The 26,718-nt window shown below is 42.4% G+C and overlaps 1 protein-coding gene across 7 annotated transcripts in view; it reads left to right on the plus strand.

Moving 5' to 3' along the window:
* The window catches only part of ARHGEF10 (Rho guanine nucleotide exchange factor 10), a 99,494-nt gene that overhangs the window by 27,621 nt on the left and 45,155 nt on the right, over positions 1 to 26,718 (plus strand). For 5 of the 7 annotated variants that reach the window (XM_028722393.2, XM_028722392.2, XM_028722394.2 and 2 more), the window contains 11 exons: positions 1,711 to 1,874; positions 2,810 to 2,926; positions 4,212 to 4,326; positions 5,625 to 5,731; positions 8,249 to 8,326; positions 8,502 to 8,681; positions 11,378 to 11,494; positions 13,585 to 13,677; positions 15,364 to 15,534; positions 17,349 to 17,494; positions 21,343 to 21,515. In XM_028722393.2, coding sequence (XP_028578226.2) covers positions 1,711 to 1,874; positions 2,810 to 2,926; positions 4,212 to 4,326; positions 5,625 to 5,731; positions 8,249 to 8,326; positions 8,502 to 8,681; positions 11,378 to 11,494; positions 13,585 to 13,677; positions 15,364 to 15,534; positions 17,349 to 17,494; positions 21,343 to 21,515 — 1,461 coding nt within the window. Of the gene's footprint in view, positions 1 to 1,710; positions 1,875 to 2,809; positions 2,927 to 4,187; positions 4,327 to 5,624; positions 5,732 to 8,248; positions 8,327 to 8,501; positions 8,682 to 11,377; positions 11,495 to 13,584; positions 13,678 to 15,363; positions 15,535 to 17,348; positions 17,495 to 21,342; positions 21,516 to 26,718 lie in introns of all 7 variants that reach the window. The other 2 variants (XM_028722391.2, XM_028722395.2) reach the window with 2 other exon arrangements.

Raw genomic sequence — 26,718 nt, forward strand, 5'->3', positions numbered from 1 at the left:
TTGCCCCTTCTGGAAGTGACATTTGCATGTTAAATATATGGGATGTTCCTGTTTTGTCAGTGCCATTTTAGGCTATGTGTGTAATGGGATTGATGTAGAGTTCACATGTGAATTTATTCAGAGCAGGGGTGGTATTCATAGAGGGAGCAGGGAATGTTCTACAAGAAAATCCATGAACCACCCCCTTTCCATTTATCTTCCTGACTCTTTTTAGGCTCTTCTGAAATGCTGTATATAAGTACCATGTCTTTGTTGTTATGTAATCCCTGCCAATTGGGGATTATATAGTGAACATAATGACCTCCTAACCCTATGATTGCCAATGTAATCAGGAAGCTTTGCCTTCCATCTGAAGTGGATATATTTGCCTCCTGTGATATCACATAACCAAATACGGCTGGCTAAGTAATACAATGATGGAATGAGAATATATTTTCATCTCCTTTGATTTATTCCCCCCCCAAAAAAAAAATTACTGAAAGAGGGCTTATATGTGAAGTGTTTGTAGAAACTGACTCCCATTTTGTCTCAGCCTATTTTTGTGTGTGCCTCTGTATTCATGTACCATTTCTTGTTTTCCATAATCGTTTTCCAGAAATGTTATTGCATATCTCAGCTTCCTTCTATATCTCTTTATATCTATGGGCAACACATTACATTTGTTCTGGGTCACTTTTAGCCAGGAAATTTAGCCTGCTTTTTAGAGTACTTGCAATCCAAATGTTGTTGCATATTATGATATTAAAGGTGACTGCTTCTAAAATTCCGTAATGCTTCTTATGTGATTTTATTTATTTATATATTTTTACTTTGGTTGTAAATTGCTTGAGAACCTTTTTAGTGCAAAGCTATAAATTTAATAAACCTGTAATTTTATAAAATTTGCCAACCACCCTGTGATCTTCGTATGAAGGGTGGTATATTATTATTATTATTATTATTATTATTATTATTATTATTATTATTATTATCTACAGCAACAACAACAAAAACAAAAACAGGAGGCATACGAAAAGGAGGTGCATATGCCTGTGAATAATTCCTTGGCACACTATGCAATACCATAACTTGATTTTTGCATTTAAGCAAAGCTACGTTTCCCCCCCTGAAATCGCAAATTATATGCATGGCCAGACGTATGACACCTGTACTTGCTAACTGTGGGAAAGGCACACTATTAAGTGTATTCAGCAATTGGACCAAAGTCAGTGGTTTTCTCACAATGATTATCTGGGCACCTCCAACCTTTACCATCTGATCTATCAAAGAAAGATGTAGACTTTCCTTTAGATAAGGAATTATTCGCTTAAAGTAATAGAAGTGAATTGTAAAGCCAGACTTTGCACAAGGAATTAAGTGTGTAAATAAGACAAGACAACATAAATTTATTCATTCCTGGGATATAGTTTAAATAAAGGGTATGAGTTTCCCGAACATGGAGTAATATAATGATGTATCTCCTTTATGCCCAATGCTATAGGACCTGAGGTCTCCCATTGCTGCTCTAGAACCTATACTCTGAAAGATATTCCAAGACAGAATGCAAACTCTGCCTTTTATGGCGTGATAATAGATGTGTTGATTTCTTAACCTTTTACTAATTCTTTAATCCTGCATTGAAAAGTGCAGGTGCAGGCTCATAGAACTGTTAATGAATTTGAACTTCTCCATAGCTTAACAAAATTATATTTTGCGTATTAATGCATGCAGAGGAGATGATTTACGATGATGTTGAAAATGGAGATGAAGGTGGAAATAGCTCTCTAGAATATGGGTGGAGTTCGAGTGAGTTTGAAAGCTATGAAGAGCAAAGCGATTCAGAGTGTAAGAATGGAATGCCCAGTTCTTTTCTGCGTGGCAACCACAGAAGACAAGTATGTAACTTTCTTTGGTAGCATTTTTTGTAGCGCATTGTTGACATGCTTCCAAACACCGTAGTTCCCCCAAGCTTTATGATGTCCATTTTTTCTCATGCATTCGATTTCAAACCACATAGGTAGTAATCTAAAAATGAGAGATGACAAATATCCAGGCATAGTAAGACAAGAAAGGAAGTTAATAAATGCATACAAATGGAATTTTAAAGTAAGCTATTTGTCTTTTATAGATACAAAGAACTCTACTAGCATTCATTAAGTTGTGTTGTTTAAGAAATGTGGCTTGTATTTATAAGACATGTAAGGTGCACATGTTTCTTTCCACCCTATGATTGTAAAAATCTAAAACTAAGTTTTCTTTGCCAAGCATGTAGTAAGGGGAAACCTCACTTTATAAATGGTAGTTTCCAGACCTAGACATGGAAGACTGGGGATTTCTTAAAAGTAAGGGTGATTTCCTTAAAGCTTCACTTAAAATCATGAGACCTGCTTTTAAGTGCAAAATTTTTAAAGTGTGCACGCACATGAAAGCTTATACGCAGAGCAAACTTAGTTGGTCTCTAAGGTGCTACTGGGCAATTTTTAATTTTTAAAAAAACAATGATATTTATAATCATCACATACTTTTAAAATTACGGTATTCACAATAATGTACAAAGGACTGCTGTCGTTCTTTAACCTAGCGTCATTGTATTGGTTCAGATGATCTGACGATTCTGTGTTCTACCCAGTCAGAAAAGTTGTCTTGACAGCAAACTTGGAAACAAACCCATTGCTGAGTTGTTGTTTTTTTAGTACGTACTGCTGAAAACAAAAGCTAGATTTCCCTTCTATTGGTTACAAATCCCTTTCTTATCTGGCCGCCAGCATGCATGCTACAGCTCAAGCGCTTTAGAGTAAAGTTTAAGATTGTATCTTTTTGTATGCTATAGCTTTCTCATGACCTAACCCGTTTAAAGGAGCACTATGAGAAAAAGATGAAAGATTTGATGGCAAACACGGTGGGAGCTGTAGAGATTCAGCAACTAAAGCAAAAACATGAGCTGAAGGTAGCGTAGCTGATTTTCGTAACAAGCTAAAATGTTAAAATTATTGTTCTTCCAAACACAATGAACATGTGTTTTAATAAACAGAAGCTGATGGGGAAAACTGGACAGTATGTGTTCAAACTGTGCTGTCTGCATTGCCCACTGGCCTTAAAAGAACATTGTCAAGGACTTTTATGCCAGCTAACTTGCCTTTCCCCTACTGCTTATAACACTAAAAAAGTGAAATGCAAAAGTTATTGCCCATATTGATTTTTTTTTTGTTTTGTTTAGCTTCCGCTGTTGCAGTCTGATCCATATGGATGTATCATTGTGTCTATAAAGACAGCTGTAGTGGTTGTTGCTCCCAACAAGATCATATAGGTCTTAGCCCTTTTGGATTTTTGAAGATGAAATAAATGGGATTGCTTGCTCTACCTTTTTTAGGTTAAAATAATGTAACTGCTTATGTCAGCACTGCTATTATACAACATTATTTTATCCTTGTTATTGAGGGCAGGAAGAAAATAGTTTGCCACAAAGGGAGGGAAACCGGGTTGTATTCAACTAACTTTTACTCAGAGTATGCCCGCTGCAATTAACAGCCATGACTAATACAGATCTGTTGATTTCAATGGGTCTGCTTTGAGAAAGTTAGATTGATACAAGTCACTGTGTGTAAATGCAGCCAAGAAGGGGATTATCCATGCTACCTCCCTTAATTCTCTGATATATGGTGAGCTATGCATGATTTCCCCTCTCTTCTCCTGCATGTAAAGCAGGAAATGGGTCATATTAATTTATGCTTGCTTGTTCATCATGATGCCCTGCCTTCACCCCAGACAGTATGGAGTTAGTCATTAAAAGCATTTTAGGAACACAGTCTTACAATTCTGCAATACATTTATTTTGAGTGTGTCTTTAAATTTATGCTGGTAGATTTTGTATCTTGATACCGAGGGAGCTGTGTGCTCAGAAAAAGGCATCACATTTTTAACTTATTAGAAACTTTATTTAATTTATTCAGGTTCTATTAAGTAATAAGCATCATACATTTATTGTATGGATGAATATACGTATGCTTCCACAGCAAATCCATAAAGTATAGATTATCTGGGTTGTGGGTTTTTTTTATTAAAACAACAACAACACACACCTAGAAAGGGCTTTGGCCTCCATAACTTGACAGTGTTCTTTTTAAGAGCAACTATTTGCATGCCCTAGTACCTGCTGCAAATGTTAACAAGCCATTGAATTCCACACTTACTCTTCACTGAACTTGTAGAATGTGTTTAATACTGTCTTGCAGATGCAAAAGCTAATGAGGGCAGCTAGGGAAGGAACCAAAGATGGACTAGAAAAAACGAAAGCGGCTGTGAAGAAAGGCCGGTCGTTCATTAGAACGAAGTCATTTATTAGTCATGGTGCGTATTGACTCACTCTTTCTTTCTTTCTTTCTTTCTTTCTTTCTTTTTAAAAAAGGTATCCTTTCTCATCCTGAGGGTTTCACTTCATTGTGGGGCCACTTTGTGCCACTCGTGGGCAGGGCCAGGGTTAAAGGGGACAGGCACAGAGTGAAGAGATGGGACACACACACACACAATATTCAGAAGTTCACACACACGAAGCCTAACTAGCTTTCTATTCTCCATCTAGACAAGCAAAAGGCATTATCAGAGTAGCATATTCCAGCCAAGCAAAAGTAGTCCAGGAGGATCAGGGTTGTGGGTCTGAGGTTCCCGATCCCTGATGTACAGCCTGCATCTGTGCAAATAAATTGGATTCATTTGTAAGCCAAGTAATGTAGATATTGATCTGGTGTCACCTAAATAGCCCTGTTGACTTTGATGCCACGCTGTTTGTATAACTTGCTACATCTTCTTACGCAGTTGTTCTTGTGTATTGAGAAAGAAGAAAGTACGAAACAACGACAAAGAGAGGTTACATATGAATAGTCAAGGAAAAGGTTCTGCCTCTTTTTGTTGTTTTCAACACTCTTTTAGATAATCAGGGGACGTGGGTGGTACTGTGGTCTAAACCACTGAGCCTCTTGGGCTTGCTGATCAGAAGATCGGCGGTTTGAATCCCTGTGATGGGCTGAGCTCCCGTTGCTCTGTCCCAGCTCCTGCCAACCTAGCAGTTTGAAAGCACGCCAAAATGTGCAAGTAGATAAATAGGTACTGCTCCGGCGGGAAGGTAAACGGCGGTTCCATGTGCTGCTCTGGTTTCACCAGAAGCGGCGTAGTCATGCTGGCCACATGACCTGAAAAACTGTCTGTGGACAAACGCTGGCTCCCTTGGCCTGTAAAGTGAGATGAGCGCCACAACCCCAGAGTCGTCTGTGACTGGACTTAACTATCAGGGGTCCTTTACCTTTATCTTTTTTAACGCTCCTCTTTTAGGTAAGTGTTAAATCAGTCTCGAGTCCAACTTGGGGCAAGGGCCAGGATGTTACTTAACTATGCTTACTGTGTGGTCGTGGGCGAATGGTTCTTCTGAATGCACACTGTGATGGACTTTCTTCCTGGACATCCAGTGTCTTTTTGAGCTACAAGTCTTTCATTATGGATGGTTATTCAGAAGACGTGTTCATTGCATGAAATAATACTGAAGCAAATGCAGAGATGTTACAGTTAATCTCATCCAAATAATTCGTGTTTTTATTGCCTGCATCTGTAATATATATGTGAAGGAAATCTAGCATATTAAAATATTTCTATAGACCATAGATCAACCTGCCTAGAAGAAGAGGAACTGTTTATCGATGTAGACTGTATGCATACAGAGGCAATCATGACACCGATGCCCGATGGATTATCGCAACAACAGGTTTGTGTGATGGCTGTTGAAACTGAACCCTCTTTCTGTGTCCTTTGTAGAATGAGTTGTGCAGTATTTGCTCATTACAAAACTGAGGGTGAAAACCAAGTTGGTTCAAATGCAAGCATGTTAACACCCCTAAGTTGGTTTTGTTTTTGAGGGGAAAATGAAAAATATAACTTCATTGCATAAATCATTACGCTTGATTCTGTTGGCAGCATGTTAATATTCTTACTACATTCTGTATGCTGATTTTCTGTGATAGCGTACTGCAAAACTGTGTTCAAAAAAACAGGAAAGCCAAAATTGGTTTCATAAGTAACTTGCCCTAAACATCTCCGTATAAAGCTTTTGAGGCTCCACATATTGTAGAATTATTTGCCAAAGAAACAACAACAAATCTTCACTGGGCACCTTGCTTACCTACTCATATCTGCGCTAGGCATTTCTGGCTTAAAAAACTTTTGTGAAGCTTCACTTAATTCAATCTATACTTACCGTAGGTGAGCAAGGTAGTTGTGTATAAGCTTTTACTTTGGATGTGGCTAACCTTTGGTCTTCCAGATGATGCACCTCAGTTCCCATCGTCTCCGACTGTTTTCCATGCTGGCTGGGGCTGGTGGGAGTCTTGCAACATCTGGGCGGAACCAGATTTCCCATAATTGCTCCGCTGCTTGGTAGCAGTTTTTGGGGAAATGTATTTAAACCTGCACATACTACTGCTTGCCACAGGGTGGCATAATAGGATTCCTGTTTCCTTTTTTAATCACCAGTCATTGCACTTTGCGGATTACCAAGGCTATAAATGCTAGATCACTTAATCATTTTGGTTCTTATCGTTTTTAGTCCTTTGATGAACCAATACTGGTTTTTTTGAACTTAAAAATAATGTGAGATGCCTTACTTGTTTCCCGTTCATATTGGTCATGGTACGCAGTAAAAAGATAATCATAGTGAACTCAAAATATTGTACCCAGCTTAAGTCACTCTTGGAGAACACTCATTGAAATAAATGGAATTGAGGTAGTCATGTGTATTGATTCCAGAGTATGATTTAGTTGGTTAAAAAACTGATCAAGCAGCTCTACAACCAAGGCAACAAGGGGTGCCATATTTTGAAGAGCAAAAAAGAGAACACACGATACCTTATGAGGAACGGCTAAGGGAGCTGGGTATGTTTAGCCTGGAGAAGAGGAGGTTAAGGGGTGATATGATAGCCATGTTCAAATATATAAAAGGATGTCATATAGAGGAGGGAGAAAGGTTGTTTTCTGCTGCTCCAGAGAAGCGGACACGGAGCAATGGATCCAAACTACAAGAAAGAAGATTCCACCTAAACATTAGGAAGAACTTCCTGACAGTAAGAGCTGTTCGACAGTGGAATTTGCTGCCAAGGAGTGTGGTGGAGTCTCCGTCTTTGGAGGTCTTTAAGCAGAGGCTTGACAACCATATGTCAGGAGTGCTCTGATGGTGTTTCCTGCTTGGCAGGGGGTTGGACTCGATGGCCCTTGTGGTCTCTTCCAATTCTATTAACTTCTATGAACTTCTATCTCCTGAGTTCAACTATGACGACTCTACCCATGAAAAAGAGGACATGTCCTGGAAAAAAAGAGGACATTTAGCAGCCTAAAGAATCCACAAAAACATTGCAGCAATGTTGATTGCTGCTTCTCTTAAATAAAAATAAACAAAATAATTCAAGGAGCTTGAATAAAGAAATAAAGGATGCAGCCTGTTTCTGCAACTTTGGCACCCATTGCCTGTAAGTCAGGGAGGGGAACGTTTTAGTCCAGATATACACCTGTTCTTCTGTCTATTGGAAAATGGACACAAATATAGTAATAAAATAAACTCGGTTTTGATCTTCTGTGTACATTTAAACAGTTAAGAATATTTGGACATGCTGATACAATTATACTTATGAGTGGAGTGTGTGTGTGTGTGTTTTCTTTGGCTGATTTAGTTTTTGCACACAGTATATGAGGTGTGCTGGTTTGTTTTTGTTTTGTTACCAGTCAGGTGAAGTGAGGTTTGTGCTCGTATAACATATCTGTATTTGGGGATGCCTTGTAAGGTTATCCCCAACATTGTGTATACACAAAAATACACAAGGAACCCACCCTTGTGTATTCAAAAATGTCATTAAAATAGGTACCGCCACCTGTTCTGAATCTTTGACGCCGCCATCTGCTCTCCTCCATGCCGAGAGAACAAGCTGTAATTCAGCAAAGTAGCAGATCTAGTTAGCTATGTATGTGGGACAGCAGCAGTAGATTGCTTTTTGTTAAGGCTACCATCAGGCGATTCTGACTGCAAGCAAGAAGGGAGCGGAAGGTTGCGTGAAATATAGTGCTGTATCCAACTAAGTTATTGCACAAGTTCATCAACTTGTGCAAGTGCAATGGAACTACTTCTCTTGCACTCCTCCAGATCTGGTCCCCCAACCTTCCAGAGCAAATTTGGAAGTATTCCTTAACCCCAGTTCTCAGTGTGTCATTCCTTGCGTGTGTGTTTTTTGTTGTACAGGTGGTGAGAAGATATATTTTAGGAGCCGTGGTTGACAGTGAGAAAAATTACGTGGATGCTCTCAAAAGGATTCTAGAGGTATCTCAATGCCTTTTGCCCTTTTATAACTTTGAAAGCAAATGGATCATTCTTTTGCTAGAAATAAGTTGTCGCAAATGTGTAATTGATTGCTGCTGATGTGTTTACTTATAATGAAAAACCTTTATTTGAATTATGGCTCTAACTACTTTATCCTTTAAAAAAAAATAATCAGCAGTACGAGAAGCCTCTTTCAGAAATGGAACCCAAATTATTGAGTGAGAGGAAACTGAAGATGGTGTTTTACCGGATTAAGGAGATTCTTCAGTGCCATTCAATGTTTCAAATAGCACTGGCCAGTCGTGTCTCTGAGTGGGATTCTGTTGAGATGATTGGAGATGTCTTCGTTGCATCGGTACGTAAACCATCACAGTTATATAAGTGGCCAGACTTGCCCCACTGCTGTTCCCTGTTTGATTTAAGACTGAGCTTGGCAACAAAATTAGAAAACAGCTCTGGTTGTGCAAAGCTCAGTGCAGATCCCCATCGCCCCCATGATAACCAGAGCATAAGAAGGTCAAAACATGTTGCCCACTAGCCCCTGCCTGTGTTCCCACATAGCCTGGCTTGTCGCCTGCTTTTCAGTTGCTTAGCAGTGGCAACAGATGGAAAGTCCTTGCCTCGAACCTTCTGGTATGTAGCTGCAGCATGTCAGAGACACTAGGGCAGGGATATCCAATCTGGTGTCCTATTATTGGACTCCAACTCCCATCAGCCCCTGCTAGCATAGCCAGTAGGAAGGGATGGTGGGATTTGTAGACCAACAACTTCTAGAGTTTGACAACTGCAACGCGCTCTATGTGGGGCTACCTTTGAAGGTGACCCGGAAACTGCAATTAATCCAGAATGCAGCAGCTAGACCACATAACACCGGTCCTGAGAGATCTGCATTGGCTCCCACTATGTTTCTGAGCACAATTCAAAGTGTTGGTGCTGACCTTTAAAGCCCTAAACGGCCTCGGTCCTGTATACCTGAAGGAGCGTCTCCACCCCCATCGTTCAGCCCGGACACTGAGATCCAGTGCAGAGGGCCTTCTGGCGGTTCCCTCATTGCGAGAAGTGAGGTTACAGGGAACCAGACAGAGGGCCTTCTTGGTAGTGGCGCCCACCCTGTGGAACACCCTCCCTTCGAATGTGAAGTAAATAGGCAGCTATCCTATCTTAAAAGACATCTGAAGGCAGCCCTGTTCAGGGAAGTTTTTAATATTTAATGCTGTACTGTTTTTAACACTTGATTAGGAGCCGCCCAGAGTGGCTGGGGAAACTCAGCCAGATGGGCGGGGTATAAATAATAAATTATTATTATATATATTAAATAGAGGGCATCATGCTAGCTAGCCCTGCCCTAAGAAACACAGCTTTCCCTGCATGTCCATACAAAGGACTCAGATACCTTAGAGGGGAGGGAAACAGATTAACCCAGCTCCATTATATTTGGGGCACTGCTTTAGTAGTCATACCAGCAGGTGCAAGTTTAGTGGCTTGGGAAATCTCCAGAAAGATATAATTGCTGTCCCAACTGCTGCTGTTGCCGCCAGTTAGGTAAGTGGGAAGTGAGTTATTCTTGGCATGGACTGAAATGTGATACGAAGAACCCACAGGGATATAAAGCTCACCTCCTTTTTCTGGCAAGGAGTGCACCCAGAAGAACCACGCGCCGTATTTTTCGCTCTATAAGACACACTTTTTCCCTCATAAAAAGTAAGGGGAAATGTGTGTGCGTCTTGTGGAGTGAATGCAGGCTGCGCAGCTATCCCTGAAGCCAGGAGAGTGAGAGGGATCGGTGCACAAAGACTCCGGAGGCTTTCTGTTGCTTTCGCTGAAGCCAGGAGAGCGAGAGGGATCGGTGCACAAAGACTCCGGAGGCTTTCTGTTGCTTTCGCTGAAGCCAGGAGAGCGAGAGGGATCCATCTTGCTGTTCTGACTTCGCTTCGCCGGAGAGGTGCTGTGCATCTTTCCCTCTCTGCGCAGCGTCCCTTCAGTGAAGCGGCAGGAGAAACAGAGCCCCTTCCATTTCTCCTCCCGCTTTGCTGGAGAGGCACTGCGCAAAGAGGGAGAGAATTTTTTTTTTTCTTGTTCTCCTCTAAAACTAGGTGCGTCTTATGGTTGGTTGCATCTTATAGAGTGAAAAATACAGCATTCACGGCATAGGTTTCTGGCTTTTGAAAGAACGACGTGACATGATGCTGGCTTGGTTATGTGCACAGAATGGAAGATGGCAGGATCTCCAAGAATGTGCTCTACAGGGAGATAGCTTCAGGCACCAGACCACTTGGCAGGCCAACTCTGTTTTACAAAGTTGTCTGCAAACATATGACATGAAGACTGGCAACATGGACCCCACTGTGTGGGAATCCCTTGCAGACGACTGCAGTGCCTGGAGACAGACAGACAAGTTGCGCATCCATAGCAGTGATCAGAGGAGGAATGACTGCTGCGAGGAGCGCAGAAAGAGGAAATGTCATGATACACCTACATGAGCCCAACTGGATGCCTTCATCTGCCCCAGCTGCAACAAAACATGTCTCCCCCATATCAGTCTCTATGGCCACAGCAGACGCTGTAACCTTCCAACAGATTGACTTCATCCCCAAAGGCACACTCCTCCCATGGTCTCCTGAGACAAATGCCAACAATATTTACATTTACATTTTCATCCCACTTTTTGTCGTGGAACTCAAAAGTCATGTGCATAGTGTTCCCAGGCAGTTTCCCCTCCAGGCACTGACCAGACCTCTTTGGCCTTTCAACACGTTTGTTAGTTTACTGCATAGTTTTTGAGTTGCTGAAGATGGGTGGAATTTAGGAATGTTTGGACTGAGATCAAACTACTTCCTCCCCCTCCCCAAAACTATGTTCTTGAATTGTCAAAGTCCTTAAGTACAGTATAATCTGGATTTAACTGCCATATAACTTCTGTGAGTCTTAAGTGCTGAATTAAGAGGCTGGTTGCTGAACTATGGCGAAGCGATTAAAGCTTGGTGCTCTGACGTAGATAATGCGAAGGAGCTAAAAGATTTCCGACTTTACTCTCTTTTTTATGTATTTCAGTTTTCTAAATCTATGGTGCTGGATGCTTACAGCGAATATGTAAATAATTTTAGCACTGCTGTGGGGATTCTCAAGAAAACGTGTGCCACTAAACCTGCCTTCCTTGAATTTTTAAAGGTGAGTGTATTGGACTTTTTAAATTCTGAAGTAGGTGGGGCAAATAGGAGATCACAAACTGAGGGAAGGATCTGACTCTGTGGCTTCATGTTTGGTAGTTTGGTTTCATGGGTTGTCAAGGCAATTATGAATAACCAGTGTTCAGATTTTGGACTCAATTAATTGAATTCTATGGATACACGACCTTCTGGTCATAAGTAATGGTAAAATATTTACAGCCATCTATGCAGTATTGCTTAGTGAACTACAGTGGTACCTCTGGTTACAGACACTTCAGGTTACAGACTCCACTAACCCAGAAATTGTACCTTGGGTTAAGAACTTTGCTTCAGGATGAGAACAGAAATCGCGCGGTGGCAGTGGGAGGCCCCATTAGCTAAAGTGGTATCTCAGGTTAAGAACAGTTTCAGGTTAAGAACGGACCTCCGGAATGAATTAAGTACTTAACCCGAGGTACCACTGTATTATCCTTTCTATGTCTAAAGCTCAGACTGTAAGTACCATTGTTTGTGTAGCCAAAATTGTACTTTTCACATACAAGAGGAAGCATGCCCAGGGGAGCTCCAAGGTTCGCAGAAAAACATAAACTCATTAAGAAAAGGCTTTCAGGGGTAACCTTCCAAACAGCCATGCAAGGCCTGAGCACACTCATAGGGTACAAATTGCTTGCTAACAGTGTGAGGTAAAACCATGGAGGGGGAATGGAACAGAATAGCTAGAATCTTGAACTTGAGAACTCCATGCTGCAACATTTTGTCGCGGGTCTCCATTTGTAGAAATCTACTTTTTGGCCAAGCACAATGTAAAAATGGGCACACAGTGGCCACATGAGCACATTGTTGTTGTTGTTTAGTCGTTTAGTCGTGTCCGACTCTTCGTGACCCCATGGACCAGAGCACGCCAGGCACCTCTGTCCTCCACTACCTCCCGCAGTTTGGTCAAACTCATGCTGGTAACCTTGAAAACACTATCCAACCATCTCGTCCTCTGTCGCCCCCTTCTCCTTGTGCCCTCCATCTTTCCCAGCATCAGTGTCTTCTCCAGGGAGTCTTCTCTTCTCATGAGGTGGCCAAAGTACTGGAGCCTCAGCTTCACGATCTGTCCTTCCAGTGAGCACTCAGGTCTGATTTCCTTAAGAATGGATGCGTTTGATCTTCTTGCAGTCCATGGGACTCTCAAGAGTCTCCTCCAGCACCATAATTCAAAAGCATCAATTCTTCGGCGATCAGCCTTCTTTATGGTCCAGCTCTCACTTCCATACATCACTACTGGGAAAACCATGGCTTTAACTATACGGACCTTTGTTGGCAAGGTGACGTCTCTACTTCTCAAGATGCTGTCTAGGCCTGTCATTGCCCTTCTCCCAAGAAGCAGGCATGCTGACCAAAAAACCATAGTTGGCTACATTGCACAGAGCATGGGTTGCATGCTAGTGCAGTCACCTTGAGCAGCCCTCCCCACCCCCTGAGTTGAGAAACAAACCAGGGAATGGTTGGTTTAGCATTGCCTCCAAACAAACCACAATCAGAAGCTTTGCTTCCCAATCGTGATTCGTTTGTAAGAAACAAATGACAAGTAACACAAAATCACCCACTCCTTTATTTATTTCCCTACTCTAGGAAGAGAGGAGCAAAAGCTGTACATAGCTTATGCACTGGCTAATTTGCCTAATTGAGCCTCTTGGGCTTGCCGATCAGAACGTCGGTGGTTTGAATCCCCGTGATGGGGTGAGCTCCCATTGCTCTGTCGCAGCTGCTACAAACCTAGCAGTTTGAAAGCACACCAGTACAAGTAGATAAATAGGTACTGCTGCATCGGGAAGGCAAATGCCCTGTTTTCCATCACAATGTTCTGTGCCAGAAGTGGTTTAGTTATGCTGGCCACATGACCTGGAAAAGCTGCCTGTGGACAAACACCGGGTCCCTCGGCCTGAAAGCAAGATGAGCACCGCAATCCCATAGTCGCCTTTGACTAGACTTAACCGTCCAGAGATCCTTTATCTTTACGTTACATGTGAATACAACTTTTACCTCTGTTCTTAAAAAAAATGTGGTTGATATAAAGAAAGACTTGACCCTTTCTCATTACAGCAATGCCAAGAATCTAGTCCTGATAGAATTACACTCTATGGCTTAATGATGAAACCCATACAACGCTTTCCTCAGTTCATCCTACTGCTACAGGTAAGTGTAGTCTGATCATTCAAAGTACTTGCATGCACTGTTCATTGGTTACAGCTCAAGGTTATTTGGCTAATTCTAAGTAAAAATTAAATGCACATTTCTAGCATGTAATGGTACTATGCAGTTGTATTTTTGAAGCCCATGAGACTGTGTATGTTTTCATCAATAAATGGTACAAGTATTACCCAATTTCATATACAAATAAATGCAAATGGTTTTCATGAGCACTTTGAGTTTTCCATCTGCTTTGTTTTGTATGCTGTTCCATATCCGGTTGTGAGCTCGAGAAGCAATTATGCAATGTACCTATTCATAAGAATAATATTGCAATCTGCCATGCCCATAATATATCACCAGTGCCAAAAGGATTCTTCAGGAGAATTGGAGGGGGCAGGGAAAGATGGGATGGAAGTCAAATGGCTGAACACTTCCTCAGGGCAGCATATTGCTGCAGATCCTACTTATAGTATATAGTTTCATAAGCTTTTCTCCCTCAGTCCTCCCCCGCTTCCACTGCTGGCATTAATAGCCTCCTGATAGCCTCCTAAATGGGATGTGGGTGGTGCTGTGGGTTAAACCACAGAGCCTAGGACTTGCCGATCAGAAGGTCGGCGGTTCGAATCCCCGTGATGGGGTGAGCTCCTGTTGCTTCGTCCCTGCTCCTGCCCACCTAGCAGTTCGAAAGCACGTCAAAGTGCAAGTAGATAAATAGGTACCGCTCCGGTGGGAAGGTAAACGGCGTTTCCGTGCGCTGCTGTGGTTCGCCAGAAGCAGCTTAGTCATGCTCGCCACATGACCTGGAAGCTGTACGCCGGCTCCCTCAGCCAATAAAGCGAGATGAGCACTGCAACCTCAGAGTTGTCCACGACTGGACCTAATGGTCAGGGGTCCCTTTACCTTTAGCCTCCTAATGCCTGAGCCATATGAACTCCATGTCTGTGAAAAAGATACTGCTTAGTTGGTCACCTTTTATTATAGAGCCATGACTACATGGAATTTAGTAGGGTCATGTTGCAAAATATCCTGTGGAACATAAAACTTTCCACGGAAATATAGAACTTGCCCAACAGTACAGAATCTATCAGGTGATGATCTGATGGACTGGAACCATTGATAACACTTCCTCATTTTTCCCCTTATGCAATACATAGATGCTGATATTTTGCACCCAAAGTATCAGTATTGTGGGGCAAGAGCAGGACAGGGGGAGCACAGCAGCCACAATCTTTGCTCTGAGAAGCCTTCATGTTTGCTCATTTATGTGGCTTAGTGTTGCACATGCAACTGTGCCTGTATATTCGAATGTAATGTACAGCCCACAACATAGAAATAGGTTTAAATGGATTAATGAGTGATTGATAGGAAACTATCATCCGGTTAAAATATGGCCCTTGCCTCACCCCTCCATGTGAAGAAGAGTTGTAAGAAGACATCTCAGGCTTTAACAACCTGGATGTGGATGGAGCTTTGTCAAATCTGGGGTACTGGGAGCATTTCTGTGTGTGCATCTTTCTTGACATGCCAACCATATTCTCAGGCACATGCAATAGGTGTACTTTAGAGATTATGATGGGGGGGAAAGGCTTGACATTACTGCTTGGGTATCCTGAAATCATGAAAAAAAATCTTGATTTGTGCTGAAATAGTAACCATAATAACTTGGGGTTTTTTGGGGGGTCTTTTAAGGATATGTTGAAGAACACGACTAAAGGCCACGCTGACAGACTGCCTCTACAGATGGCCCTCACAGAGCTTGAAACGTTGGCAGAGAAATTAAACGAAAGGAAAAGGGATGCAGATCAGCGCTGCGAAATAAAACAAATCGCAAAAGCCATGAATGAGCGTTATCTGAACAAGGTTAGAACAGCCATCCTTTTGCTTCTTCCTGATTTCTCTTGTAGAGGAAGTAGATATCAGACAGACCAGATGCCTTCCACACTGAGAGTGTGGGTGTCTATTTTTCCCCCCTTCCTGTGCTGGAAAATGGCATTTTGAGGTCATGTGTTTGGTTCAGTAGCACTGGGATGCTGACAAGCCATCTTCTAAAACGTACCATGCGGTTTGGGGTAGCAATTGTGGTGGAGATGTTTACCCACCAAGGTCAATAACTTTTTTGGTCTTTATCCTTCCCCATACCTTCAACATATACTTTGCACAAATGTATTTCTGTTTCAAGCAAACTGGAAAACACAACTCCAGCCAGTACCTTTTAACCTACCCCCCCCCCCCCCATGTTGTGTAGGATATATGTTTCAAAGGCAATCTTTCCTTTTTTAAAAAAATGGAGTCGGAAACTAGTATGAAATAAGTGGGCATGACATGAACACACCAGAAAAATAAGCACTTCTTCTAAGTCCCACTTACCCCATTGGGAAAGATTTAAACAAAGGCAAAAACATTCTTTTTTAATCAGGCCTGTAGATTTTGTTTTTGTTTTTGCTGGTTTAAATGTATGTGTTAGCTTTTTGCTTAAAATACTGAATGCTACTTTGAATTTCCATGGCAAACAAGCGACTAATAATTTTAATTTTAAATTTATTTATTAAATTTAAGTTGTTGTTGTTGTTGTTGTTGTTGTTGTTGTTGTTGTTGTTGTTGTTGTTGTTATATACTACTACTACTAATAATAAAAACAATAATGCTTCCATTAAGTAGAAAATAAGTGTGACCAAGGGAACAAGCAGGAGTCAGACTGGTGGGTTGGTTTGTGTTGATGAGTGTGCAGTGCTATGAGCCCTTCTTTTATACTATGTCTGTCTCCATTCAAATGCTAAAACATATTCTAAGGCTGGATTGAGCCAGCAGCGGAGCAAGCCAATTGGGTGCCTGGGGCGGTGCGTGTGCTCTGCGGCCAGGGGCGGGGCCAGCCGCCCGCGGGACAGGGCAAGCCAGGGCAGGATGCCTGCCTCCTCCCACTCAGCCGCCCTACAGCTGAGGAGGAGCCAGCTGGTGGACTTTTTGGGGCAGTGTGGAGCCTGCAGGCGCCCAAGCCACCGTGTCACTCTCAGGAGAGATGTGTAGCTCGGGCACACTGCAGGCCCCGTGGTGAGTGCCGCCTGGCATTTTGTCACTCCTTTCAGTTGTGACACCTGGGGTGGCCCGCCCCCACTGCACCACCTTCCTCCACCCCTATATTGAGGCTGTGTCATTTTTGCCTTAAGAACACCCCATCAGAGTAGGAATCAAGAGCTGTGGCCTCTGGAGTTGGAGTTGCCAACCTAAAGGCAAAAGGAGGGTTTAGGCAGCGGTTCTCAACATGTGGGTCCCCAGATGTTGTTGGACTACAACTCCCATCATCCCTGAGCTCTGGCCTTGCTAGCTAGGGGTGATGGGAGTTGTAGTTCAACAACTTCTGGGGACCCACAGGTTGAGAAAGGCTGGTTTGGAGGGTGTGTCTATAGCAAAACAAAATTCTTGTTACTCAGTAATAATTGCAATCACCACCCCTTGACCCCATTCTCAAAGTGATTATTCAAGGAAAGTTGTTGAGGAACTTGCATTGACATAGCCAAGGTTTTAATAAAATTTACAAAAATTGTTGTGCGTGCTGTTGTGTTGTTCATAGAAGCTTTTAAAGTAAAAAATTAAAAAATCCATTTCTAGGAGTGTTATGAATTAGTCACTTTGGGGTTCTCTCTCCCTCTCTCTCTCTCTCTCTTGCAAAACTTCAGTTACTCAGCAGTGGGAACAGGTGCCTCGTGCGAACTGATGATATGCTGGAAACTGTTTACAACGACAGAGGAGAAATCGTGAAAACCAAAGAGCGGCGACTCTTCATGTTAAATGATGTACTGATGTGTGCGACTGTGAATGTCCGGTAAGAGTCTAGCTGCATTCTCTAAAAGAGAGAGTGGCAGAGTTCCTGAAATTTGGCAGCACTGTTTTGTCTTTTTTTTTTTAATTGTACTGATCACTGTAATGTTGAGGTGTTCCATGGGTTTGAGGAGATAAATAAAACACCTATGGGAGATAATCAAAAAGCACCTCAGAAGTGATTGCAAGCCATTGTAGGCACTGCACCCCATAAGCAGGATATCACTTCCTTATCCCAGTACTCTGAAATCTTTGTGCCTTCTGCTTCCTCTATGTTTGTAGTTCAGAGAGATACGATCCCTCATAACCTTTCTCAAGAGTAGCCAAAATATGTAACTACAGAGAGGGCAACAAATCCTCCTTCTCTAGGCAGGTGGGCAAGAAGAGTGGCTTGGTTGCTGCTCCTGTTGCAGCTTAGCTGTGGGGTACCCTGAAGAGTGTGGGACGCGGGTGGCACTGTGGGTTAAACCACAGAGCCTAGGGCTTGCCAATCAGAAGGTCGGCGGTTTGAATCTCCGCCCCGCAACGGGGTGAGCTCCCGTTGCTCGGTCCCTGCTCCTGCCAACCTAGCAGTTCGAAAGCACGTCAAAGTGCAAGTAGATAAATAGGTACCGCTCTGGCGGGAAGGTAAACGGTGTTTCCGTGCGCTGCTCTGGTTTGCCGGAAGCGGCTTAGTCATGCTGGCCACATTACCTGGAAGCTGTCTGCGGACAAACGCTGGCTCCCTCGACCAATAAAGCAATATGAGCGCCGCAACCCCAGAGTTGGCCACAACTGGACCTAATGGTCAGGGGTCCCTTTACCTTTACCCTGAAAAGTAGCTGACATTGTGGCAAGGGAGGAGTAGCATTGGAGCTCTGGGGGTGGTTGAGCTGCTTTTCTCTGCTGAGCTGGTTTTCTTCAGGAGCTGTCAGCGCAGCCCTCCTGACAGTGAGTGCCCTGTTCTGTGCAGGAAGTGATGGCCAGTAAGAGATCTTTACAGCTGTGAATCTTAGGTACACTTGAGAGTAAGTCCCAACTTAATTCAGTGATACTTATGTCTGAGTAAACATTCATAAAACAGGCTGCAAAAGTGCCTGGCTTGTTTGGGAGCCAGATGGTTAGTGTCAGATCTATGATTTTCTAGTCAACTCAGAGCAGGGTTATAAACACACTCACTATTAGTATGCACTGCAGAAAAGGAGAGACTGTGTATGTGTGTGTGTGAATTTCTAAGTGGTTGTGAAATGGCTACACACTGCTTTTGCATGTGGTTCTTGGTGGACTGGCCAAGGAGCAATGCTGCCCTAGGGCTGAAAAAGATATCTGAGAATGTGGAGAGAGAGAGGATGCAGTTATGCTGAACAGAAACTGTGTTGCTGTAACTGTCACACATGACTTTTCTGTTCTGCTGATTCTGTGAATATGGGAAGGGACCCAGGTCAGTGAGAGTGCATGCTTTTTATGCAGAAGGTCTCTTGTTCAATATCCAACATCAAGGGATATCTGCTAGAACTATGGCACTGGGTTAGATGGCTTGAGAATCTGGCCTAAATCACCTTGATTTCTGTTGCCCTTCAGATTGTTGTTGTTATTATATTTATACCCCACCCACCTGCCTGGGTTTCCCCAACCACTCTGAGCAGCTCCCAGCAGGATAGTAAAAATACGATAAAATATCGAACATTAAAAACTTCACTAAACAGGGCTGCCTTCAAATGTTTTCAATAAAAGTCAGATAGTTGTTCATTTCTCCCTGTGTTCCACAGGGACGGCACCACTACCGAGAAGGCCCTCTGCCTGGTTCCCTGTAACTTCGCTTCTTGCAGTGAGGGAACCAGCAGAAGACCCTCGGAGGAGGACCTCAGTGTCTGGACTGAACAATGGGGGTAGAGACACTCCTTTAGGTATACTGGGCCGAGGCCACTTACTCTAACTCTCATCACCCCTTGCAGACTGTTGGGAGATAATATGTGTTGCATTTCAGCAGCATTCTGAAGGATGCTGAGTTTGTTTAGACCTAACTCACTGTGAGCTGTTTGGGTTTTTCTGTGGGTGCGGATTAGAAAGTACCTTTTTGTTTGTAGATATTAACGCTGTAATGATCCGTGTTTTGAATGTGGGAGATGCGGGACAGCTCTGCTGCAAGCTCTGGCATAGATTTTCCTGACATATACACATTCCATCTTTTAAAATAGGTCACCAGTGCCCATCCTACAAATCCAATCAAATGGAGTGAGGATTGCAGAAACTATTTGCATAATATAATTAGGCCATGATGCAGCAAATCTTTTTGCTCCATGTTTTGCAGATCACAGTTGGGCTCCTTCCCCCTTTTGTTTCTCCCATTGTTCACAAACAAGTGGACAAGTCACAGTCCATTATTCAAGCCCCATCTAGTGCTGCTAGGAATCTCGAGAGAGAGTGGGTTGCATGAGGGCGTAGGTGGCACATATTTACAAATGTAGGCTGAGTTGGTCTCTCATCACAGAGGAGCTCTATTCAGCTGCATTCCTATGGCAACTGCAACATGTCCTCTGAATTTGACATACTGAAGAAAACAGGCCTACCCTATTTCTGAGCACCAGCTTAAAAACACTAGAAGGAAAAAGGAACCTTCTCAACTTAAGCAAGCACTTCTGATCCAAGATTTCTCCAGATGTCATCATATGTGTTGTGCACAACTTTTAAGCATATTGAATCGCATCCAGACTGCCCTTCTACAAATGGAAGGGGCTGAGGTTCAACAACATCTACTGGAGAGCAGCGGAGAAGGGATGATTGCCGCTTCTAAGCTGCATTCTCATCGCCAAGTTGAATGTTGTTTGCAGGGTGTGTCGTCCACCTCCAAGCATTTAGCACACTTTTTCCAGAAGCACAAGAGACTGTAGGAAGAAGGGGGAGCCAGCAAAAATTGCCTCCTTCCTACAGAGCGTCCAATGGACAGAGCTCTGCCGACAGGTTGTTTAGATGCTGTTATCATTAATGGGGTTTATAATTTCTCCAACTTTCTCCTCTCCTTCCATCTGAAAATTTACAGTCTTGTTATGTGTTTGTGATTTAAAATGAAGGGTTGCTGTGGCTCCTGTTCTACTGTGTGCCTGTTTTTTCCCTCTTGCAGGATTTTTAATGAACATATATATTTAATCTATCAGCCTTCATTCATATGCTTGTTCTTAGGGCCAGCCCTATCATAAGGCAGAATGAAGGTTGCCACCTCAGGCAGCTGATTTTGGGTGTCATTGAAGTGTAGCAAACAGTTAAGCTACATAACTTATTATCATTGTTATTATCAGGGAAGAAGAGAGTCGCTTGTATTTTCAGCCTCAGGTGTCAGAAACAAAAACTTGAGGTGGGGGTGGGATTCTAGTTGCTGGTTCGCCTCGCACAGCATAACGCCTTGGGCGGTCCCTGCATATTCTAATGTAAATATCTTTGCAAAGCATAAAAGCAATATGTAACCAAGGTCTCAGAATAGTTTTATACAAGGTGTTTCCTCAAAGCACTGTGTCCTAGGGGGAGAGTGAAGGGAAGCCTGCAAAACTGCCTTTTCCTTTTGCATGATATCATTTTATCCTTTAATTAGGAAAATCACTTTTCCTTTGGGACCTTGTCCCCCCCAGAAGCAGCTTAAAAATAGTGGAACACCTTTAGGGGGGGGGAATTAAAGAAAAATATATCAAAACATTTTCATGAGATTTTCAGTGCACTCAATAACCAAAAATCAAAGTGAACTTTGAGCACAAAACAAGACATTAAAAGCAGTGTATACAGTGTGGCGTTATCTATGCAATTCAAAGTGTCTGCTGGAATTTAAATGACTGCTAAAACATCTCTCATACTGTAAACTATTCTCTTGTGGCCTTCTTTCAGTTCTTCCCATGAAAACAGTGGCATTGTGACTGGCGAAAGATACTTACTAAAATGGAGTGTTCCCCTTGGGCATGTGGACGTTATAGAGTATGGGAGCAATGAAGGTCAAGATGAAAATTGCAGATTCCCTCCCCAACATTCCTCTGAGAATATTGCTGTTAATGCCAAGCCAAGTAAGTATCAGCTAGTATTTTCTTATGGCTACTCCTTTCTCATTGTTCATGAGTTGGTAGAGTGCTTTCCTAACCATACCACAAGTTATGCTTTTATGTTAATATTTGGAAGCGTGGCTCCCCAGCTCTAATGTTTAGAAAATGTGATCATCTTGGCGTAATTTGATATTATGCAACACTCCTGGTGTGAAAACTACAAATACCCAGTCTGCCAAAGTAGCAGCCACTGGTGAATGCTGGTATCTAGTGAGTAATATTGACATATTCTGAAATTTGTGTTCCACTGTCAGTGGACTAAACACAGTTTTCAGACAATGGATTATTTGGATAAATAAGCACTTGGCTTTGGTGACATTGATCTCAGATGACTAGAAGTTAAATGGGGGTGGGGTATAGATTCTCAAAAAATTACTGTGAGCTAAAAAAATGAGGACATATTCATGTTGAACAGATCTAGAGGTCTGTAAAGCACTTCACATCTGCCACAGCAAATATGTGTTTTATATTATACCAGGCACCTTGTATGAAATCCACTCTTCCTGGTGTAGTTTAAAGTAGTCTACATTGTGTGTGCACTGCTTCATAGAAGCATTTGACAATATTGAGTGGGCCCCATGCCCTATGACTTCTCAGTTGCAACTGTACCACCTGTATAATGTATTATTAACCTAGGAAACCTGCAGAGCTTCTGAAGCAGGTGCACATGTTGTCTGGGTAAGACTCAGTGTTGGAATACTTCCACCAGATATGAAGGATTGTATCAACTGACTTTCCTACCCACCCATATGCTGGAAACAGGCTCTTACAGGCTTTCTCGGACTAAAACTTGGAGAGCCAGCATCTTTCTTTTAAAAACAACAAACCTTCTTATACAAAGTGAACTGGTTTCTGTTCATTCTGGAAGAAATAAAGAACAAGCATTTATTTGCCTAGGCAGGCGAATTATGTGACCCATGAGAGCAGCAAAATAACCAGACTGTACAATGGTGAGGGGATAAAATCAGGCCAATTCTTTATTGACAGCAGCAGGCAGGGCAAGGGTTGGCATGGCATTGGATCCCAGGATCAGTTCATCATTCCACAAGCCCTATGTTGATGAAATGGATTAGCTGGGTTTGGATCACTCCAAACTTATACCATGGAAGTCGACCAGTGTTGAACCTTGCAAGCCAAGCAAGCAAGGTCTCACCGGGGAACCAGGGTGCAGATTCCAACCAGGCAAATACTGAAGCCACGTTTGCGTTTACCATGTTCAGTCTTCCCCTCGGGCCCCTTATGGGGGCCTCCCTATACTATGTTGACCCTGCCCAATGCCATTTCTGCCATCATGCAAAACAATGTTCGTCCGCCTCACAACGGAAAGCCATAATTTCACTGAGGGGAAACCAAGTGCCTATCAGGTTGAGGGGAGCGGGCAATCATTTCCAGCCCTGTCAACCAGTGACCCAAAATTGCTCTCACCCAAGGGTGGGTGGGCAGGAAGCTCTCAAAGCTGTGAGCTCCAGGGGAAGCAGTCTTATATAGGGTTTACTCTCCCCTCTTCAGCAAGTGCTTATGGGACAGCTTTTTCCCATGAGCCCATCACACAGAGAAGATACAGTGGTGCCTCGCAAGACGAAATTAATCCGTTCCGCGAGTCTCTTCGTCTTGCGGTTTTTTCGTCTTGCGAAGCACAGCTATTAGCGGCTTAGCGGCTATTAGCGGCTTAGCGGCTTTAAGAAAAAGGAAACAAACTTGCAAGAACTCGCAAGACGTTTCGTCTTGCGAAGCAAGCCCATAGGGAAATTCATCTTGCGGAACGACTCAAAAAACGGAAAACCCTTTCGTCTAGCGAGTTTTTCGTCTTGCGAGGCATTCGTCTTGCGGGGCACCACTGTATTGGGAAAACCATGCCCAGTATTTTGCTGCAATCCATGGGCTACAGCGCAGCCAGGCAAAGGCATCTCATGCTTATTGGGCACAGAAGAGGGCTTTCAATCCTTCAACCCATCTTGTATCCCGGTTCTTTAAAGGTTGACCAGGTTTCTTGACAAATGAGTACTAACTAATGTGGACAGCTTCTGGTTTTCATGGGAACACTGAGGATCAAACTAGATACCCCTTTGGTTTTCGACCCCCATCATGCATTGCTCACATTGACAGTGCAAAATGTATAGAAAGGAAGTTATGTTGGTGACCCTGCCCTGATGTTGCATGACTTTTCCTGCCCACAACATCCATGCATTTGTGTGGGTATCTGAGATAGGGAAACCTTCACACTTGAGTCTCTGTCAGGCTTCCTCAAACTCGGCCTTCCAGATGTTTTGAGACTGCAACTCCCAACATCCCTGACCACTGGTCCTGCTAGCTAGGGATCATGGGAATTGTAGGCCAAAAACATCTGGAGGGCCGAGGTTAAGGAAGCCTAGTCTATGTGATCCTGGAACTCTGGTGAGACATTGTTTTCAGATGTGATTAAGCTGACACCAATGGAAGGTAACAAGCAGATACGAAGGAGTTGAAAAGGCACTCATAGGTCTATATAAATGGCTGTCTGCCTCCACAGATTTGTCTAATCCTTTTTAAAAAGTTATTTGAAATTGTGGTGATGGTATTCCATCATGTGATAGTCAGTTCCTTAAGTTAATTAAAGACTGTGTGAAGAATTACTTTCTTTTGTCAGTCCCCAGTTTACTGCTGATCTGCTTCACTGGCTGACCCTAAATACCTGTTGCTACGAAAGAGAATTTTTCCTCCACTTTTGCCGTATTGTTAGGCTTAACTCTTAAGGAAGTAAACAGCTTCATCATTTACTTGTCCTTTTCTGTACCGTCTCCAGCTTGAACTGAGAATGGGAGACAGGAAATTGTTCTAATTGCATTTAAGAGTATTAAGTTCTTAAGGATTACCTCGTCTAAGACAGCTCAGAAAAAATGTGTTTATATGTTTTATAAAAGTAGCCTTAGTATGTAACAAACAACCTTGTTGTGAATTGTTAATTGATGGTGATTTGTGTCCTTGGCTTGAATCACCCATACAGTATTTGTCTATTTTCTCTTCAATAATCTCAACCCTACAAAATCATTTCTTTGTAGGGAGAGAAGTTGTTGCAATACCGTCCTTACACTGTCTGGCTTCTACAACTTTACATTTCATTTTACCTTTGGTTAATTGTATCAAGTGATATGGCAAGATAATAGATTTTAGTTAGAACTGCGTTTTGAGGATTTTGAATCCCTCTTTATCCCTTCTGTAAATATCACATAAAGAATGAAAAATTAAGCTGTAAGCTATATAAGAGGCCAGCTGGATACCATTTTATTTATAACATTTTTTGTTGTTTTTAAATACAGCAACTTATGCATATTTAACTTCTGCACATTCAGCTTTACACACTTGGCAAGAAAAAAAATAAAAACAGGAAAGGGGTGTGGGCATGCAGGTAAAAAGACTTTGTCAATCTCACCCACCATTGAACCCAATGTGTTTTGACTATATGCAATTTTGGCTTCCGAAGCAATCCTCGGACTTACTATAATAACAACTTTCTTTACTTGAAATCCCACTGCTTCAGAAGGCTGTAGGAACTACTTCACACAGCTGTAACTGACCCTGTTGCTGTGCTTTGCAGTTTGTGTTCTGAGCCCCAGGCAGCTCTTTCGATGACATTTTCCTAAAGATCCTAGGCATTTATAGATACCCTTCCATTCAGGTGGTACAGTGGCATCAGCCTCGCTTGTGGTACAAAACTGGTTGGCATACAAGGCGCTTGCTAGGCTTGGTCACATGGTTACTAGAGCACTGTAGTTTAGGGCATTTGCACTAAATAAAATCAATCAGCAGAGGAAGTATGTTATGTAATAGCCATCCAAATCCCAAACACTTTTTGGAAAAGTGAGCATCCCAAGGGTGGGAATTTCATAGTTTTGGTACCACCATGGGCAAAGGATGCCTGCCCTTCAGATGATGGCAAGCTCATGTGGTCCTATATTATCGTATCGTATTGATCATTCTATTCTATTCTATTATCTCTCATGTTTGGTTTATATTACAAGGATTATAAATTATATGTAAATGTCTATCGAGCAAGTAGAAAGCAAACATTTGGTTTCTATAGAGGTTTATCTAGCAGAGCCTCATTGCTTCATCTTGGATCATCTTTATCGCTGGGGTGGTTTAGTAGCTTTTAAAGACATTGGTTTCACACTTAGGGCTCAGAAGTAGCTGGTTTGGCTTCAGCAGAAAGTGAGTACAACTTAAAGCTGAGCTCGTCAACATCCCTGTGAAGAGCAAGAGGAATGATTGTGATAAAATTGGCTTGGCTTGATTTTTAAAACACAAATCTGTAGGAACCATTAATACTGTCCTAACTAGCTGTGAACAGGGCTTAATGTCTTAAATCCTCTTCTCCTGAAAGGAAAATCATTTGTTAACTCAAACGTCTCCCCTTTTTAACTGAAATAGGCTCTCTGTATGGAAATAACAAAAACGTATTACTCTTGTTTTGGTTGCGCTTCAGGAATAATATATGCCCTCAAAGATGTGGCAAAGATAGCAAGTGCGCTGCTCTGAATTATTTAAACTTCCAATATCATTTGTGGCAATGATGCAGACAGATGCTGTGATGAAGATTTTATTTTGGTTTGGTTTTCCACTGTGTATTTTTGGATTTCTTTGTGTTACGGAGATGACAGGCAATTATCAGACATTTAAGGCATATATAGTATGATGGAACATTCTTTTTTTTAATGGAAGCTCTACCATAGTACTGTAATAAGGGCTATTGTGGTTTGTTTCACTTTGCTTCTTAATACAACCCAACTGACCTTCTTAAAGCATGCCAGGATTTTACCGCCAAACATATGGCTGCTTCTTTCCTGACCTCGGAACAGTTTGATATTTTTGTTGTACCGCAGTGCTTCTAGGACAGTAGACTGGGATTTACCAGTGGGTCTTGGGCTATTTTCAGGTGGGATTCATTGCCACATCCTGCTCACTTGTCGGCCCCAATTCCTAGCTCTGCCATAGCCTTTTGTTGGACCAATGTTTTGCATACTGAGTAAAAGTAGCTGGGAGACAGATATCTTTGGGAATGTGGGGAGGGACAGAAGTTATCCCTTCTCTGAGGGCAAGGGCCAAGGGAGGTGTTGAAGGAGGTTAGAAAGTGAAATAAAATATCTAATAAGAAATACATTAAAATGGGAATAGAAAGGGAAGAAATAAT

Source organism: Podarcis muralis, chromosome 3, assembly GCF_964188315.1.
Source record: "Podarcis muralis chromosome 3, rPodMur119.hap1.1, whole genome shotgun sequence".
NCBI lineage: Eukaryota > Metazoa > Chordata > Lepidosauria > Squamata > Lacertidae > Podarcis > Podarcis muralis.